The sequence below is a fragment of the Alosa alosa genome, chromosome 11, assembly GCF_017589495.1.
Source record: "Alosa alosa isolate M-15738 ecotype Scorff River chromosome 11, AALO_Geno_1.1, whole genome shotgun sequence".
Taxonomy (NCBI): Eukaryota; Metazoa; Chordata; class Actinopteri; order Clupeiformes; family Clupeidae; genus Alosa; species Alosa alosa.
Genome location: NC_063199.1, coordinates 27,838,146 through 27,856,574, shown reverse-complemented (window position 1 = coordinate 27,856,574; position 18,429 = coordinate 27,838,146). Strand labels below are relative to the sequence as shown.

General features: G+C 46.9%; 1 protein-coding gene across 4 annotated transcripts in view; it reads right to left on the bottom strand.

Moving 5' to 3' along the window:
• brsk2a (BR serine/threonine kinase 2a) overlaps window positions 1–16,045 on the bottom strand; it is a 201,912-nt gene extending 185,867 nt beyond the window's left edge. For all 4 annotated transcript variants that reach the window (XM_048257460.1, XM_048257456.1, XM_048257457.1 and 1 more), the window contains exon 1: window positions 15,596–16,045. In XM_048257460.1, coding sequence (XP_048113417.1) covers window positions 15,596–15,689 — 94 coding nt within the window. In that variant the 5' untranslated portion in view covers window positions 15,690–16,045. The remainder of the gene's footprint in view (window positions 1–15,595) is intronic.
• Window positions 16,046–18,429: the final 2,384 nt, after the last annotated feature.

Below are 18,429 nucleotides of genomic sequence, written 5' to 3'. Positions count from 1 at the left end.
CTGGCCCCAAGACGCCCCAAGTAATATTCTGTCCCCCGCCCCGCATTAATGTGTCATTTTAGTCCCGCCCCGCCAGATCTGTAACATGATGTCCCGCCCCGCCGCTAAAGCCCGCAAGATGCAGGAGGGATAGCCTATTCAGTTTTTCTTTCTGTTTCACGAAAGGAGCACACAGACCTGAGAAAGACTCCAGATGTCAGTTTCTTGGTTCTGAATGTAGGCTAACAGCTGAAGTAGGCCTAGTCTGGTGCCCTCTTCCTCTGTCATGCTTTCGATTTCGAGTTTTGACAATGAGCAGCAGGAACAAATTGATCCCACGTAAACGACAATAGGCTATAGGCCTGCTATCCTATTAAACCCCGTTTTTTAATGCTGCCTAACAGAACATCCAGCTGAACTATAGTTATGAACACTGCTTTAATCATTTCCATATTTAATTTTACGCACATATTTCATTTGCGGGAGTGCAGTGAATCATCTGTTTGTCCCGCACCCGAACGCACGACCTCTCTCATCCCGCCTCCCCGTGATAGAGCTTTCAAAGTTGTACCCAGCGCACTCTTTTTAGCGACGGGACTGGGTCTACCGCGGGAGTGCAGACCTCTACCGTGCACCTTTTCAGAGATGGCTGTCTTCATTAGCGAGCACATCAAAGGCTGCCAGGGACAAAAGCTGCTACAGCCAGTGGGCATAGCCCATCAGTAAAAGTCAAACCTGACCACCAAATACCAGGCAGCGCCTCGGCTGTTGGGACGGAGATGGGAGAGATTAGAGGGGAGACCTTGCCAGGACCTGGTGGGCATAACGACATTCTTTAAAGTTCAATGGTGCAGCATTCTGAGGCGTGTTATTTTTTCGCCCTTCTCTGATTCTCCTCCACATGGCTCGGCACATCCCTCCACCAGCTATCTGGCAACGCTCTGTCTGGGGGATGGCTGCGCTGCGGCAGATGATGGAGGCTCCGGGTTTAATTAAACATCCCGGCTGATTTAGCGTTTGGCCTCCCGGCTTCAGCTGTGTACATCAGATACCCAGCCTGAGACTCCAACACATCTTTCCCTGCAATGGCTACTGAGCTAAAATTTGAATTCATCGACAGGTGTGAACACATGGAAGAGCAGGTGAGACAGAGACAGAGGAAGAGTGTGTGTATGTGTGTGAGTCAGTGAGAGCGAGATAGAGAGAGAGAGAGATAGAGAGAGAGAGGGCTCTTATAATAACCACGTTGTATGTGTTCGTTTGCTGTTCATTTGGGGGGCCTTGTAGGATTTGAGGGGCGTCTCCTTTGACCGACCTGGTGGCTCTTCACCTCCTGTGAGAAAGGCTCATGTTTCAGAGGAGTCTCATTAGCCAGCTGATCTGAAGGGCAGCAGCGTAATGAGAGGGTCAGAAGCGGGCAGAGAGGAAAGGGGACAAAAGACGCCAACCTTTTTTCCTTCCCTTTACACACGTTCAGGTGTGTGAGACAGGACGTCGATCTAAAGCTGTCTACTTCCACGTCCTGTAAAAAGCCCGGCATATTCTCAGAGAGCCCTTTCTGGCCTCTTCCTTTTCATGTTACAGTAGAAAAGAACACAACAGAGATCACAACATTACCCTCAGATAACAAATCTACATGAAGCATGTACTGTATGTCGGAATCACAAAACACAACGCCACAATAGCAATACAAGAACTTAGGGTCTCTGTCTGTTCATGCAAAACATTGCCAAACACACCGTACATCACACTATTTTGAGACTTCCTTCCTTACCCTCTGATAACAAAGCTTCATGAAGCACTTACAAACTATTTGTCATGATCTTCAACACAAAACAATACCAAAACACCACTATTTCACCATATCATAATCATCTTCTGCTCAAATTGCCACAAATACGACTTTTAGCTGATTTATGATTTGCCTGGAGCATCCAACACTGCATCTAATCAGGTTTTACATGCAATTACTACAGTCGCACCATAAAATAAGCTAGCAGCAGATCCATTAAATGTACTCTGATACTCTCTCTTGCAACTAAATTGCCCTTTTTAAAACAGTTGCATTAATGATGCAGTCCGCAATTCAGTTTTGGTATAGGTTGTTGATATGTGAGCTCAACAGCCAATCAAATTAATACCTCCCTTCTGTGTTTCTGACAACTAATTGAGCATTAGATGACCAAGCAGCCAATCACTGAATCTGAGAGAAAGTGTGTGGGATTGCAATCGCTAACTGCACTTTATTTTAAATAGATGTTTATGAGCCTCATTCACAGTCTCAAGTAATTTCAAGTGTTTTACTGCTGTTTGGAGGGCAAGAGTATACAAATGAGTCTATTCTCGGGCCTTCTAGAAACAAAAGAGTCTGTTTACCTTTAGCTTAGCTATAACAACAGAGAATCCTCTGTCCTGATGGCTGCACTAGAAAGATCTGTGTAACAAACATGGCAGAGTGCGATCTTGAGGACGAGGCAACAGGGCAAGGGGAAAAAGAAAGACAAGTAGGGCAGGGAGGGCAATTAATTGAATTCCTTTTTTTACTGTGTGGGGGGAAAAATTCAGTTCAACCAACTGGGGAAATCCCATTAGCGGCGACCAAGATCTAATCACTGTGCATGAAATGAGTGAGACCTTGCTAAGCACCTTCTATTTCAAGCTGCTATTTTAAAGGTTGTGTGTGTGTGGTCCATTAGGCTCTACTGTTGGAGGAAGGGGGTCCACTCCTGAAAGTATACATTGGGAGACTGCTGTTGCTGTGTGCATGCTCCCTCTCTCTCTCTCGCTCTCTCATACACACACACACACACACAAGCTAAACGACTTGCGGGTCCCACGGCACATGCGACGAGCACACACACGCACGTCAGGGAGCCGAGCCTTCACGGGGTCGCTATGGAAACCAACCACTTCGCTTCAGGAGGAATTGTTGACGTCAACAAACGTTGGCAGCAGCACCTAAGATCCCACTGCAGCGTGCTCTCTCTCTGTGTGTGTGTGTGTGTGTGTGTGTGTGTGTGTGCCGTGTGTTGATATGCTTTGAGTGATGGCTCTCCTCCTCCTCCTCCTCCTTCTCGTCAGGTTAAAAATGAAAGGGCCTCCCTCAGCGAGGAGTGGACGAGTCGATGGGCATCTGACCATTTATGCTCGTGGACACAAAGCGAAAGCGCCGACCTCAGGGCCGCCCATCTGCACAGGAGAGGCTCATTATGGTTGACGTGACTATAAATGACCACGCTGTCAGAATCAAATCGCTGCTAGCCCTGGGTTTAAATGCTAATGCTACTACTGGAGCACTGACGCTCAGGAATACCTCAATGTCCTCAATCACTTCATCAGGCCCACTCCCTCTCTCGCTCTCTCCTCTCTCTCTCTCTCTCTCTCTCAATTCAATTCAATTCAAGGTAGCTTTATTGGCATGACAAATATTTCTTTGCATTGCCAAAGCAGGACATCAAACAATACTCTCTCTCTCTCTCTCTCTCTCTCACTCTCTATTACACATGCACACAACAATTTCCTTGAAATCTCACATTCTCTTTCTTTCTCTCTCCCTACCACACATATTTTCATACACATACACAATCATTTTACAATCTACATTGTAAATTGGAGTTTACAATGTATCTCTCACTTGTCTTTCCCAGTCTATCTCTAATAGGCAGCATTGTTAGACACACACAGCAGATACACATACTTGTTACAGTAATACACACAATCTCTCACACAACCTTCCCCATCCCTCTGTCTCTCCCTCCATCCCTCCTTGCCTCTCCTCTCCACAATTTCCTCCTTTAAAGGTCCAGTATGTAGGAAATAATGGAAAATAAACTGTAACCATTCCAAAAATGATCACCATATGTTGTCAGAGAGTAAGGAAACACAATGAATTGAAGTAATGGCTTATTTGACAACATTAGGCCATCCTTACAAATATTTTCGTTTGCCATAACCCGACCGACCCTGTCAATTTAGAACCGACCCAAATATTTATTTTTTTCCCCTTTTAGTCCGACCGACTTGCCGGTTGTAAACTTGCGTTAATACCGACCGATTGTTTTTTTTACTCTAAACAACCAATACAAATGCAATAAAATAATATTTCTTTTAGTAGGCCCAAGTATTGTGAATATAAATTGCCTACATGCAAACGTGGCTCACTTAAAAAAAATCTGTGGCGTCATCTCTACACCATTGGTTTTACGCATGTCACACTATGGCCTACGCTTCGTTTCATTCACACAAACTGATAACGCTTTAACTTGGCACGAAGTTCTGGAAGAACTGTGGCCAGATCTGTTCTCATCCCTTCTCCCCCTAGTCTAACGGTGACCGTGTCGGAGTATTGAAATTGGTTGTGGTCTATTCAGCATTTCTCAAAATATGGGTCCACAACATGGAGACTGCTGGTCCGCGGAGTCATGGAGTGAAATTAGGCCCGGTGCTTCATCTGATAATTTGCTGCGCAGTTGATCAAGAAACCGCGGATCGACGAAAAAAGAAAACAAACGTTTCTGCTATCGATGTCATTAAACATGGAGCCCTACAATTAAGTGGTGGTATGAGCATTCATTCAATGCGCGTCTGCGCGAGAGAAACTGAAACTAATCGATAACGTTGGTATCAAAGATCCGCTTCAACCTGTTGGAAGGCTATTTATTTATTTAACGAAACTTAATAGAACGACGTTGTTTTTTGGAACTTCCTTAGAAACAGAGCAGAGACTGTATAATACACTGTATAGCATTGAGTATTGTATAGTCAAATTTCAATATAACGTGGCCAAGAGCTATTGTAGCCTTCTTTCTGGGTACATGTAGATGAGCCCTATGACCCAAAAGTCTGCCATGACCGGGCCTCAGGTCAAAGAAGTTTGAGAAAGGCTGGTCTATATAACCTACATCAGAATGAGGTTTGCAATGGTGCGCCTGAAGGCACGGGTTGAAGACCCAGTCAGTTACGTCACGATATGCACATTTGTGTAAATTCATTCCTACGTAATCACCCAAAACTTTTTTTTTTACTTTGAATCTTGAAAAAAAAATATTGACCTACCTACCGACCCATTTTTATTTTTTTTGGCTGTTACTGCAAACAAAAATATTTTTAAGGATGGCCTTACGTGAACGTGAACGATTAATTCTAGAATAGCATATTAATAATGGGATAGCGCGTCCTCCTATTTGTGTTGCCAAATTAGCAAAGGCCAACTGTCAACAGCTGTCAGTTGTAGTCATGAACGCCTCCAAGAGGCAGGCAAATTTACAAAATTAAAACAATAAACAAATTAAGTGGACATCGGAGGAGCTTCCTGAGATGGTGACGTCTTCGTCAAACGAAGAATATCAAGTCTGACGCAAAGCTGGCCATATTTCTCCACGACAGGTAGCCTAGGCTAAACTTCATCTGCATCGCTAACTTCAGCTAAATATGTTACATTGGTTAGAGAGATATTTTTTGTTTTCACTGTTTCCGTAATGTGTAGCTGGGTCATTGTTGGAGAAACGTTAAAGCAGCTGCAGGTCAACTAACATTAGCTAAGTCTTTATTACATCTGGCAACCCAGAAGAGGCTCGCGTCTGGTAGTCTTGAGAACGTTCGCCATTGTTTTGATTTTGGCCTACAGAACGTTCGTAACAATCCTACAAATCGCACCTTTAAAGAGGAAAAAAACACATCTAATCCATGAAATATGAATACTGTGTACTGTATGTTTAAAAAGTAAACGGTTGCTGTCTGTATATTCTTACAGTAATGTCTGGGTGGAACCCTGCACCAGTCGCAGACCGCTCAGCCATGAGAGCTATTTGATCCAGAGCCGTTCTGAGCTCTTGTGCTCCCGTTAACCCTGCAGTTGACCTCTTGCACACAAGCAATGCATCTGATGCGCTAACACCCCGGCTCGCTGAGCAGGTCAAAAGGGCGGGTGTGTATGTGTGTGTGTGTGTGTGTGTGTGTGCTTGCATGCGTGGGTGGGTGTGTGTGTGTGTATGGGAAAGAGAGAGAGAGAGAGAGAGCGAAAGAGAAGAGGCTTTTAAGTCATCATGTGTCGATATGCACATGTCAGTCAAACACATGACAAGTGAGACTACCAGAGAGCATTTTAAGGGGGCACTGCATTTTAATCACACAACCAATGCAACTCATGCCTGCCAATATGCTTTCAGACACAAGAACACAAACACACACACACACACACACACACACACAAACACACATATCACCAAGTGCTACAACACAGCGATGTAAGCTGAAACGGGTATCGGACTATATCAGATGACATCATGTCACAGGTGACCAATTATGTTGATGACCTGTCAGCGCCGCACGCAGGGTGGGCCTGTAGTCCTGCTCACTGGTGTTCAGTCCAGAGGCCCTGCAGCCCCACCAGGGGAGGAGAGGAAGGGAGGGGAGGGGGGGGGCACTGGGGCGCATGGTGGTGCCCCAGTGCCCTGGCCTCTGGTGAAGGCCACTCTGGGCGCCTCTTCTCTGCATTAGGCTACCCAATGAGGCAAAATGGGCCTCGCTCTCTCTCTCTCTCTCTCTCTCTCTCTCTCTCTCTCTCTCTCTCTGCGCTCCACGCTCACACAGGGGGGCCGCGGCCCGTGACACAGAACTGTCAGCTCTGTGGACAAATAAGCGTTCAGCTCCTCCACCACGGCCTTCTTCACCTCCAACCAGACACCCACCCAAGCACTCAGTCACTCTAACAGGCACACAAACCAAGGTTGTTATAGTTAACAAAAACTAAAAAAAGAAAATGAAAGAAGAATAAAAACTGTTTTTCGCTCTCTTGCTCTTTCTCTCTCTCTCTCTCTCTCTCTCTCTCACACACACACACACACACACACACACACACACACACACATAGGCACAAATACCCTCACAGGAACACACATACATGCACACACACACACACAAATACGTACAAACACAGAGAGAGAGAGAGAGAGAGAGAGAGAGAGAGAGACGCACACACACACACACACACACATAGTTTGTTAACACTCTGTGTGTGTACACCAGTCGTGTGGTAGGTGTACTGTGGCACACCTGAGCAAGCGAGCGAGTGAGTGAGAGAATGAGGCACTGTGAGGGAGGGAAATGACAAGTGATTGCTTTAAGCAAAGGTGGATTTCATCAGGGCTTTGTAGCATTAGGCTTTCTCTTTCTTTATTCCTTTATTCCTTCCTTTCTTTCATTCTTTCTTTCTTTCTTTCTTTCTTTCTTTTCCATTTCCCTTGTTTCTGTGAGGGAGCAAATAAGGAGAAAAAGCACAGAAGCCTAATCCCTGAAAGTGCATAGCGTGCGGAAAGGGGCCCTGAACCTACAGCACTGGGGTCAAACCAGAGAGGACTACAGCCAGAGTAAGTCACGGCCCCGAGGATATGATCAGAAGCATGCGCGCGTAGACGCACACACAGACACACACACACACACACACACACACACACACACACACAACCACACACACACACACACACACACACACATACACACACACACACATATACACAGAAAAACACACACACACACACACAGTAAATAACATACACACAAACATACACAAACTCTCTCTCACACATACACAAATAATAGACACAAAATGCAGTGTATGAACACACATGCATATACTCACAGACATACAGAACCACACACACACACACACCCATACACACACACACACACACACACACACACACACACACACACGCACACACACACACACACACGCATACACTGGAGTATGACGGGAAAATCACTGACTTTCACACACTCCATACAGGGAGGTATTGCTGGGAACCGCAGGGAAGGTCATCATAGGATTCACTTCACTTGTATGCTTACACAGACACACATACACACACACGCACACACACTCACAAAGACACACACACACAGTCACAGAGTATGAGTAGAGTTAGACAGGCACACACACACACACACACACACACACACACACACACACACACACACACACACACACAGTCACAGAGTGTGAGCAAAGTAAAAGCACAAGCTTCTCTAAAAAGCCCAAAATGCTTTCAGCTTTATTCCCCTCTACAGACTCTGTCTTAGAAATAAACACAGGACAAGGCAAACGCTCAAAAGTACGCACACACACACACATCCTCTAACAAACTCTCCTTTGTGCTTTCTCTCACACCAACACATTTTCTCTCTCTCCCTCTCTCTCTCTCTCACACACATAAACACACACACACACACAAGCAAACACAAACACTGACTTACTCACTTTCTCATACACAAAAAATACTTTCTCTCCCGCACACATACGCAGCCTCTCTCTCTCTCTTTCTCTATCTCTCTCTCACTCTCACTCTTTCTCTCTCTCTCTCTCTCTCTCTCTCATACACACAAGCGGTACTTTGCTGTTATGGTGAGGTGAGGTACAATGTGAGCTGACAAGGGCCCAGCTTTGGCTAATCTGAGCGGTTTAAATGGGAACGCGGCGCAGGACCGGGGTTTAGCCTGATCTGCCAGGATGGCAAGACGAGGCAAGCCCAAGCCAGAACAGGAGAGGAGAAGAGAAGAGAAGAGAAGAGAAGAGAAGAGAGGAGAGGAGAGGAGAGGAGAGAAGAGAGAGGAGAGGAGAGGAGAGGAGAGAAGAGAAGAGAAGAGAGAGGAGAGGAGAGGAGAGGAGAAGAGAAGAGAGGAGAGGACAGGGGAGGGGAAGAGAGGAGAAGAGAGGAGAGAAGAGAAGAGAAGAGAAGAGAAAAGAAGAGAAAAGAAGAGAAGAGAAGAGAAGAGAGAGGAGAAGAGAAGAGAGGAGAGGAGAGGAGAGAGGAGAGGCAGAGGGGATTTCAGAGTGATCTCAACTGTGATCTCTCAGACAGAGAGGCCCGCCATTGTTACAGGGGGCAACTGGGAACAAGGGGGAAAGAGGGGAGAGAGGCCATGGAACGAGGCTCTTTCGCACACTCACTCACACACACACACACACACACACACAGACACACAAACACACACACACAAACACACACACACACACACACACACACACACTCAGTCTCTTCAACACTCACACTGTCTTTTCAATGGAGCCAAAAACTGAATGCACAGGGTTAATCTATGAGGGGAAGCTTTTTTCTTTAAAAAAAAAAAAGCACAGGGTTGAATTGGGCATTACAAAGCGAACAAAAGAAACCTGGAGGAGTGGAAACTGGCAACACGGCCCTGCTAACCAAAATACATGGCAGTGGCTGCTCAGAGCCAAATGGCAAACACACCACAGTCCCAAAGAGCCATAACATATGATGGATTCTAACAATGGCACAAGGAGAGAATAGGGCTTAAATATCTTGTAATTTATCTGTCAGAAAGCGCGGCTAGCATCAGCACTGATGCGTGTTGAAAGGGGCGGATGCACTGAAAGGGTGTCAGAGCGTGGAAGCGGTGGCAGAGGCGGCGGCGGCAGCAACAAGCCTGCGACAGGCCAGACCTGATGGGGGGGGGGGTGCAGACGACAGACAGAACGGCGGCCGGCTCGGCAAATGGGGGGAAAATTGACCGTGGCCGAGCCCCGCCGCCTTGCCGCCCTGCCGCAATTCTCCCCGCATTCCTGCCGCTGAAAAGAAGGTTAGAGGAACACAAGCGCTCTGGATGCGCTGCATTACTGCCCAAATAGAGCCCAACGGGACCTGTCTGTCGGCGCCGCACGTATACACTGCACAGCACACACACACACACACGGCACAGCATAGCACTGCACCACTTACTGTCTCTATCTCCACAAACACTACACCCCCAGCCCCCCACCACCCACCACTCACACACACACACACACACACACACACACACACACATTCTCTCACCCAAACACAAGCCGTGAGAAATCACACATTATTTCCATTTCAGCTGAAAACATCGGGGGGAAAAAACACAGTAATAAATACAAACTGTTTTTGGCGGGTTCAGTCCAAGTGCAGAAATAAATACACTAAGTATAAAAAGAACACCATATGTGGTGTTGGCCCTTAACAATGCACGGTAGGCCTATCTTCCGGGCAACCAGAGGCAGCCAGCTATGAGAAAGCGGAGTAGGCAGAGCTTGTGGGATGTGGAGAAAGAAAGATTGCTGGGTGGAGTAAAAAATGATGAATTAATATGGTTTGGGGGTCCCTGGATTGGTGGGCTGTAATTCAGGGCTACTGGAGCAGTACCTCCGCACGGTTTCATTGCCTTTCCTCTCAGTTACGCTCTAGCGTTCTCCTCAACACGTCATTAAATCTGAAAAAGAATCATTAAATTCATACATTATTGCTGATCAATGCCTTTCGGTTTGAGCAGGACTTGAGAGACTTACTGGCCCACTGCTTTCGGGGCGAGGAAGCAGCTGAAAAAAGAGGAGGAGACGACAGGAGAGGAGAGAGGAAGAGAGGAGATGTAGGATAGGAGACGAGTAGAGTGAGGGATGAAAATGAGAGGGAGAGATAGAGAGATGGAGAAAGAGAGAGATGGAGGGAGGGAGGGAGGGAGAGAATGTGGTGCAGTCAATGAGAGCCCAGTGCCAGTCTGAATGAGGAAGTCCATGCATTCACCTCAATCAGTCGACTCTGTGGAAAAGCTCTAAAAATAGAAAGCCCGGATCCTTCCTGCTCTCGGAGGTGCCATCTCACTTTTAAAGCATCAATTGATCTATGCGCGCCGATCTGTCAACCATGCGTTTGAGCAGAGGGAGAAGAAGGCAAACCACAACATATTTCACTGTCTCTTCCTCTTTCCCTCCCAGTCAATCTATCGCACGCACACACACAACAAACACACACACACACACACACACACACACACACACACACACACAGAAGTATGTGCCCCCCTCCCCCTCTTTTCTCTTGTCCTGAAACAACATACCAAGCCTCATCCTACATATTTATGAGCACCTTCTCTCCCAGAGTCATTGCATTCTGGAGGCTATGAGTTGAATTCTGGGAGGCTAAAGAGAGGGGAGGAGGGTGGGGTAAGGCAGAGAGCAAAGGAGCAGATCCCAAGCGCATGATGGAGCGGCACGATTGCAGCGTTCAGGCACCCAGGGATCCACTGCAGCTGCGCTTACTCTCCCACCACCGGGCAGATCATCAGCCAAATCACGCTCCTGCTAAAGGCTAGCTCACAAAAATACCTGCAAAAACTGGGCTTTTGTCTGAATAATCAAAGCACCAAACAGTAGGTGAAGTGATTATCATTTCAGCACATTCAGGTCTGCACACATGTGAAGTACTGACCAGGGGAAGCAAATATACAAGGGTGAAAGACAGAGATAAAGCACTGTGTCAAAAACGTCACATACACACACACAAACACACACACACACACACACACACACACACCTCAGCGCTACATCGTGCTCAGTGTTTACACATGAGCAATCTCCCGCAGCAACAGACTGGCAGCCCATTCATTGTGCAGCCTCTCCTTCCTCCAGCCTTGGAGCGCTGCTAGGAGGACACCTCTCGTCTGGAACACACAGGCACTCGCACAAATGGAGACAGCTGTGGAGTGCCCACATGCACACGGTGCACACACACACACATTCCCTCACAGACACAACACGGGGTCACACACTCAACGTGGCGTGGCGAAACGGCTATACATACAATAGTTTCAAACTAGAATGTAAAATACTGATATTTGGCAGGCAGCAATATACAGCTGGATGTATGCTGTCCTGTAGGCTTTTGAGCTGCCATATTTGGCCAAGCCATCTACCCTCTTCTATTCGGCCCATTCATCAACATCAGCGCTATCAGATTTCTTTAAATATTATGGATCCTTTCCGCCGGTTGGCAAATCTTTAGGATCTCGAGATCGATCAGACTCGCAAATCTACCACTATTAATCACAGTCAAATTAATCTCAGGGGCCGCCATTGCACGGGAATACACTGAGGCAAACCAGAGGGCTAGAAACACACAGGAGACAGGGGTAACACAGAGCTGTATGGCTTCCTTTGGATCAACCCTAAAAAAAATCAACTGTAAATGAGCAAAAACAACAAGCAGTGTTTCCCATACATTGACTTATTTGTGGCGGCCCACCACAATATCAACATTGACCACCACACAATGATTTTCCAGGTTGTACTAAATTGTGCTTAAATCTGGTTAGCATCATAACCACGCTGCGCTAATTTGCTAAAAACTGTTGCATTCAAGTTAATTCTGCAAACCTACCACCACAAATAGAATTCAATTCTATGGGAAACACTGACAAGAGTTGAGCAACATGGCACAAATCCTGCAAATCTTGCAAAAGTCCCTCTCAGTAATTAATCTAATTCTCAAACAATAGCTCCTTATTTGTTATGTAACAGAGAATTTGGGGCGAACAACAACTGTGTACTCAGACGCTAAAGTCTGTAAGGAATGTCGAACACCAGCTTTGTTCTCTGAACAGTATAATGCTGCTTACCTCTGATATTATGGTCTGGATTGCATCTGTTCAACAGGGGGAGGTTGCCATGGCGCTGCTGTGATGCTATGCTACAGCGTGTTGCACTGGCCGCTGGTAGCCATGCTTGCAGCATCACACAGCCTCACACCCTAATACTGACTAGCATGGACATTGATGTTTTTCAGAGTCGGAAACAAGAGGCCCACTCGCCCTTGCGGCGCTCAGAGGGGCCAGCCTGCACTCAGGCATGGTGGATGGTGGAGAACGCACAGAGCAGCGGTGGCAGCGGCCTTCAAACGGCCTTCTGAGCATCACAGGCTGCAGTCCAATCAAGGCTCAACCAGGCAGGAACCAGTCAGTGTGTGTGTGTGTGTGTGTGTGTGTGTGTGTGTCGGCCAAGCCCCACTGCACACCTGACAATGGCCCTGGAGAAATAGAGCCAGCAGGAGCGCCACGGGCTACTGGGCCAAAATGGCCACAGCCTGGCCCCTGAAAAATCCACTCTTCAATGCACACACACACACACACACATACACACACACACACACACAGCACTGACTGTGGCTGTGGCTGTGGTTGTGCTGGGGAACAACATCAATGCCTTCAATGATTCCTCTAAGGTGATGCACGTCACAGATCACATCAGCATAACACAGCCATACATACTATGCCTATGTCTTGAATTTGTGTATGTTGTACTGTTTGTCTGTATGTGTGCCTGTCTGTGTGTGTCTATTGTGTTCTGTGCATGTGTTGTGTGTGTGTCATGCTGTGTGTTTGATTGTGTATTTTGTGTATGTGTGTGTGTGTGTCTGTGTGTCTGTGTGTCTGTGTGTGTGTGTGTGTGTGTGTGTGTGTCTAAGTCCACCACCTCACCTGACTCTGTCCCTCCCAGTGTGGATCCTCCCCGATCCCCGCCCCCCACCCCACCCTGGGAGCCACGTGAGAGCGTGCAGCCTGGAGACTTTGGCGCTGGGGATTAGGACACTGCTCTCTCTCTCTCTCTCTCTCTCCCCTCTCTCTCTCTCTCTCTCTCTCTCTCTCTCTCTCCCTCCCTCTCCCTCTCTCTCTCTCTCTCTCTCTCTCTCTCCCCCCCTCTCTCTCCCTCTCTCTCTCTCTCTCTCCCCTCTCTCTCTCTCTCTCTCTCTCTCTCTCTCTCTCCAGCCAGCCAGCCAGCCAGCCAGCGCTAGCAGAGCCCAGCAGAGCAGAGCGCACAGGACAGGACAGGACGCTCGAGTGCTGTGGACACTAATCACATAATGAGCATGGCACTGCGCAGGACAGGCAGATCAACCAGGGCCTTTCCGCCAGCCTGCTATAAATAACAACTAGAGCCAGATACAGATACACACATCGAGAGAGAGAGAGAGAGAGTGAGAGAGAGAGAGAGAGAGAGAGAGGATCTCAGAAATCACTCACCCCATCGCAGCGGGGCAACTGCACTGAGATGCTCGGCATGTTTATGAAGCACTTGTCTGCATTCTGCTATACTGACACCGCAGGTGTACAAAGAGAAGCCTGTGGCTTGCATATGGTTTTGGATTTTTATGGTATAGCGCAGCAGGGTGTGTTGTGACTGCTGTGTGTGTGTGTGTGTGTGTGTGTGTGTGTGTGTGTGTGTGTGTGTGTGTGTGTGTGTGTGTGTGATGACATGTTTGTCATGGAAAAGCCCCTGTATAGGATGAACAAAGGAAATAGGTGAGAAGAGATTAAGGTATGTGGCTGAAGTGACACCCATGCTGAGGTGATTAAATAGTGGCACGCCATACACAAGCACACACACATTCACACACAGTCTCTCTGACTCTGTTCCTTGCCCTCACACCCTCAGAAGCTGAGAAGGAACAAATGGAGACATCAAAGAGGTTTCTACAAATGAACTAGCGCTTTCAAGTTTTGAAATAAACTGGTGGATATATCCATTTTCAAAACAATGGCTGTCCCATAGTAGAGCATGGTCAAATAGGAAAGCACACTATATTCTAAATAAAAGTACACTGTATAAAGACAAGCTAGGCTATGTAGTCTGATGATTTGTGCAGCACCTCAACAAATAAAAATCCGTAAAGTGACTCAACAAATGCGTAATTCTTGGAGTTGGCAAGACCCTGACACGAAGAGTGAAAACGAATAAATCCTCACCATTTTTAGGAAAGGGGCGATGGTCTGGCTGTGCTATCTGACAGCGTCAGCCCACATAGGCGATATCCCCAGTAAAACAACTGCGGACTGCAAATTCACACACAGGCTAGCAAGCTCAGCAGAGAGGTGCCGCCTATTGTAACCATTTTATACAACAGATGGGGGTGAAAACCTCCCCGCACGGACGCTGAACCCGCTGCTTTTTGGGGCAGGACAGGGGAGTGTTGCATCACTCCAGCATCTCATGTTGGCAGCTTTCGCCTCCCAGAGCTGGCCTTGCGCCGCTGCACACACACACCACCGCAAGGGTTTGCGACGCGTCCCGGTTTTTCGCCCCTCACAAACCATTTGGGTTGTCATGGTAATTATGTTGTTAATCTAATGTTACCTTTACTTTGTCATGCATGCTATGGTTCAGCAACACAGAGGGTTGTCAGTGTCTCTAGAGAGACGCAATCATTCCAACATATCCCACCCTGTCGACGGAGGGCAAAGTAACCGGCTTTCCTCGAGCTCGCACATTACATGGGCTGCACCTGTGTTCGAGCAAGCAAGGACGCACAACACAGCCAGTGCATTCTTTATCAAAAGAGAAAAAAGCCTCAGTGGTGGTGAATGGGAACCCATTGGTACACTGCATAGGCTACTAAGAATAGGTCAAGGTACCGGGCAAATCGGGATTAGCAGCGTTGTGCATAAATCACAGGACGTTTCCTTGGCCAGTGCTGTTGCCGAGGAGCAAGTTCATTTTCATCACATTCGCGAGGCGAGCGGAAACACCCAGGCAACGAGGCTCGCTCGCGGACAGCCCGACCTAATGTCCGCGACACGCACGTTTTGGTTGTCCCACAGAGAGTTCAAACATTATCTAGGTACCGATATTTCTGGCAAAGCCTAATTGAAGGTTTTCATTAACCACAGAAAATAATATACCCAATTGCATTCAGGTATAGTAAAGGTTATATCATCTTAAAACAGAGGGACGCAAAGGGGAAAATATTACGCAATTGAACCCTAAGGTGGTAAATAGGCTGTGCTGTTTGGATGAAAGAGGACAAACCTGTCTGTCCTTTTCCCAGTGTCTTCTCCAGGCGATATGGTCCCACGTAATTGGCATGTTGAGCTGCGGTGTTGTCTTTTTGCGGTGTTGACATTTTGATCTGTCAAAAATAAAGTTGTATCGCAGATTTGGTTATTCAGAGAATAACGCAATCCTCTTCTAATCTCTGCAGGTCCGGCAATTGTTTTATTCCACAATCCGAGGTTGTCTCCTCCCGTCGCTCTCTCACACACTCTCTCTGTCGCTTGCTGCCTCCCTCTCTTTCTCTCTGGGTCTGTTTCTTCCTCTATCCGCGTAGTCTCTCCCGTAGATTCAGTCCGAGGAGGGGGTAAAAGTCTCTCTATGAATGTGTCTTTTCTCTTTTTTGCAGTAGATGAACGCAGAGTTTAAGATCCGAATAGCATTGTGTTGCTGGACCTTGCACGGCTTCTCTCCGCCTGAGAGAGTGCTGTGGAGCAGTCAGCGCCGGTGCGGGGAGCGCAGGAGGCTCCGCCGGGCTCTTAATCATGATTGACGCAGGATCCCACCAAACAGCGACCAGGATTGCCTGCCGCAAACCACAAGTTGCTGGTGCGATTGGGTTGATCTCCGGCAACAGTTGTGCGGGTTTTCAAGGAAGAGAGCGCCCCTGTCCCAGCCTTACTTTAGGGTGCGTTGCATAACCAAAATGAAGCAGAAATCCTAAAATAACATATTTTGAAATGGCTGGTTCTATTTAAGGCCATGAGGACTGAAGTGGTGGCCTGAGAGATGGAGTTACAATGGACTTTCTGTTTACAGTGTTTGAGGGTGATTTATTTGGGAAAAGGGTAACATTCTCAGTTCCCGCTTCAACTTCAACTGTAGGGGTGTACAAATAGAATAAAGCATATTTATACAGTGTGTGTGTGTGTGTGTGTGTGTGTGTGTGTGTGTGTGTGTACAAATCCTAGTAGTTCTAGTATGGCACTGATGCTCTTGACAACATTATGAAATGAAACTGGAGTGCTAGAGAAGCTATGGAGCAAGCCATTTCAACTTGTATGAAGTGGGGGACGTGGACACCATCAATGATCCTTTTAGCTAAAGGTAAATAGATAGATAGATAGATAGATAGATAGATACTTTATTGATCCCCAAGGGGAAATTCAAGGTCTCAGTAGCATACAGACATCACACATGCACTTACAGCAGAAATGGTAAATATAAGTATAAACATAAAAACTAACAAAACTAAATACTATATAAATTCAATTAAAAAAATCCACATTGTGCTTGAGGGTGATCAAGCATGAGACGCTTGCAGTGACAGGGCCGGGACTGGCCTGTAGTTCTATGTGCATGGTGAGGTGCTCAAGAGAGTGAGTGTCATGGTGAAGGTGCAAAAAGTAGTCCAACAGTAGTCCTGTAGTTCTGTGTGCATGGTAAGGTGCTCAAGAGAGTGAGTGTCATGGTGAAGGTGCAAAAAGTAGTCCAACAATAGTCCAACAGTGCAACAGTGCAAGAATAAGGTCTAGAGACTGGCATACATAATATGGACAAATAAGAGAGCAAAGTATAATGTAGACAAGGTAATATAAAAAACTATGTCAGTGCAAGAATAGGTTGAGGTAATAGGGTTACAGCCATTCAGTATTGTAGCAGAAGCCATTGGTCATGTGTGCTAATATAGCATGAACAGTGTAGCAGTAAAACAGTAGTAAAAACATTAGGCTTTCCTTACCAGCCTGTCAAGTCGCCCAGCATCCTTCTTCTTTGTGCTTCCTCCCCAGCATACCACTGCATAGAAGAGGACGCTGGCAACAACAGACTGGTAGAACATCCTGAGCTTGCTGCACACATTGAAGGACCGCAGCCTCCTCAGGAAGTACAGCCTGCTCTGCCCTTTCTTGTAGAGTGCGTCAAATTAAATCACTCTGCCACATCAGTTAAAAATTCAACACACTTTCACACTGTGTTGTTTTGGAGTTGCAGCCAGAACTGTCCCAGATGAGATCTGTGTGCCTGCCTTTCTGCTTGCCTTGTGGCTGGGCTTTGAAGTGTTAGTGGAGAGTGCTGTGTGGTCTGTGTGACTGTGGCCAGCAGTTTCATTTCACAGCCTGATAGGCAATGTCCTGTGCGGGTGGACAAGGTGGGGGGGGGGGTCTGGTGCCAGGGGGTGGCACTGTCCAATGATACGCCTCCACAAGTCTGGAGCCCTCTGCACTGCAGGCATGGAAGACAGCCCATCTGTGTGTGTGTGTGTGTGTGTGTGTGTGTGTGTGTGTGTGTGTGTGTGTGTGTCTGTGTGTCTGTGTGTCTGTGTGTTAAGTGTGTTTGTGAATCAGCCACTGTTGAGTTCCCTGTCCCTACAAGCACTTGCAGAGCCACAGACACACGGTTGGAGCTTACGATGAGATAACTACATTACATTATTGGTAGTTGTGGGTCAAGCAGCCACAGAAATCTGTTGACCTAACATACTGTATGTTTGTTGACCCATGAAAGCCACATCATGTAGTATTCAATATTTGAGTCAATGACAAAGACATGACAAAGACATACACTGTACTATAATTGCATGTTGCATACATACATACATACATTTCCTGACAGAACTGTTTGTATACCATATGATTATTTTCAGGCATCCCAGAGTCACTGGTTTAAAAAGTAATTCAGAGTAACTTTCTAAAGGAACCATATATGGTGGTTGGTCTTTCAGAGAAAAAAACTCAACAGCTTCAGTATGAGGCTCAGCTTAAACTAGCACAGCCAGAGACTAGCAGAGGCCTTTGAGGTTAGAGGGAGCATCTGTGCCTGTTGTGTCTAATCATCTCAGAGATGTGAAATCTCCCAACAACACTCACTCACTC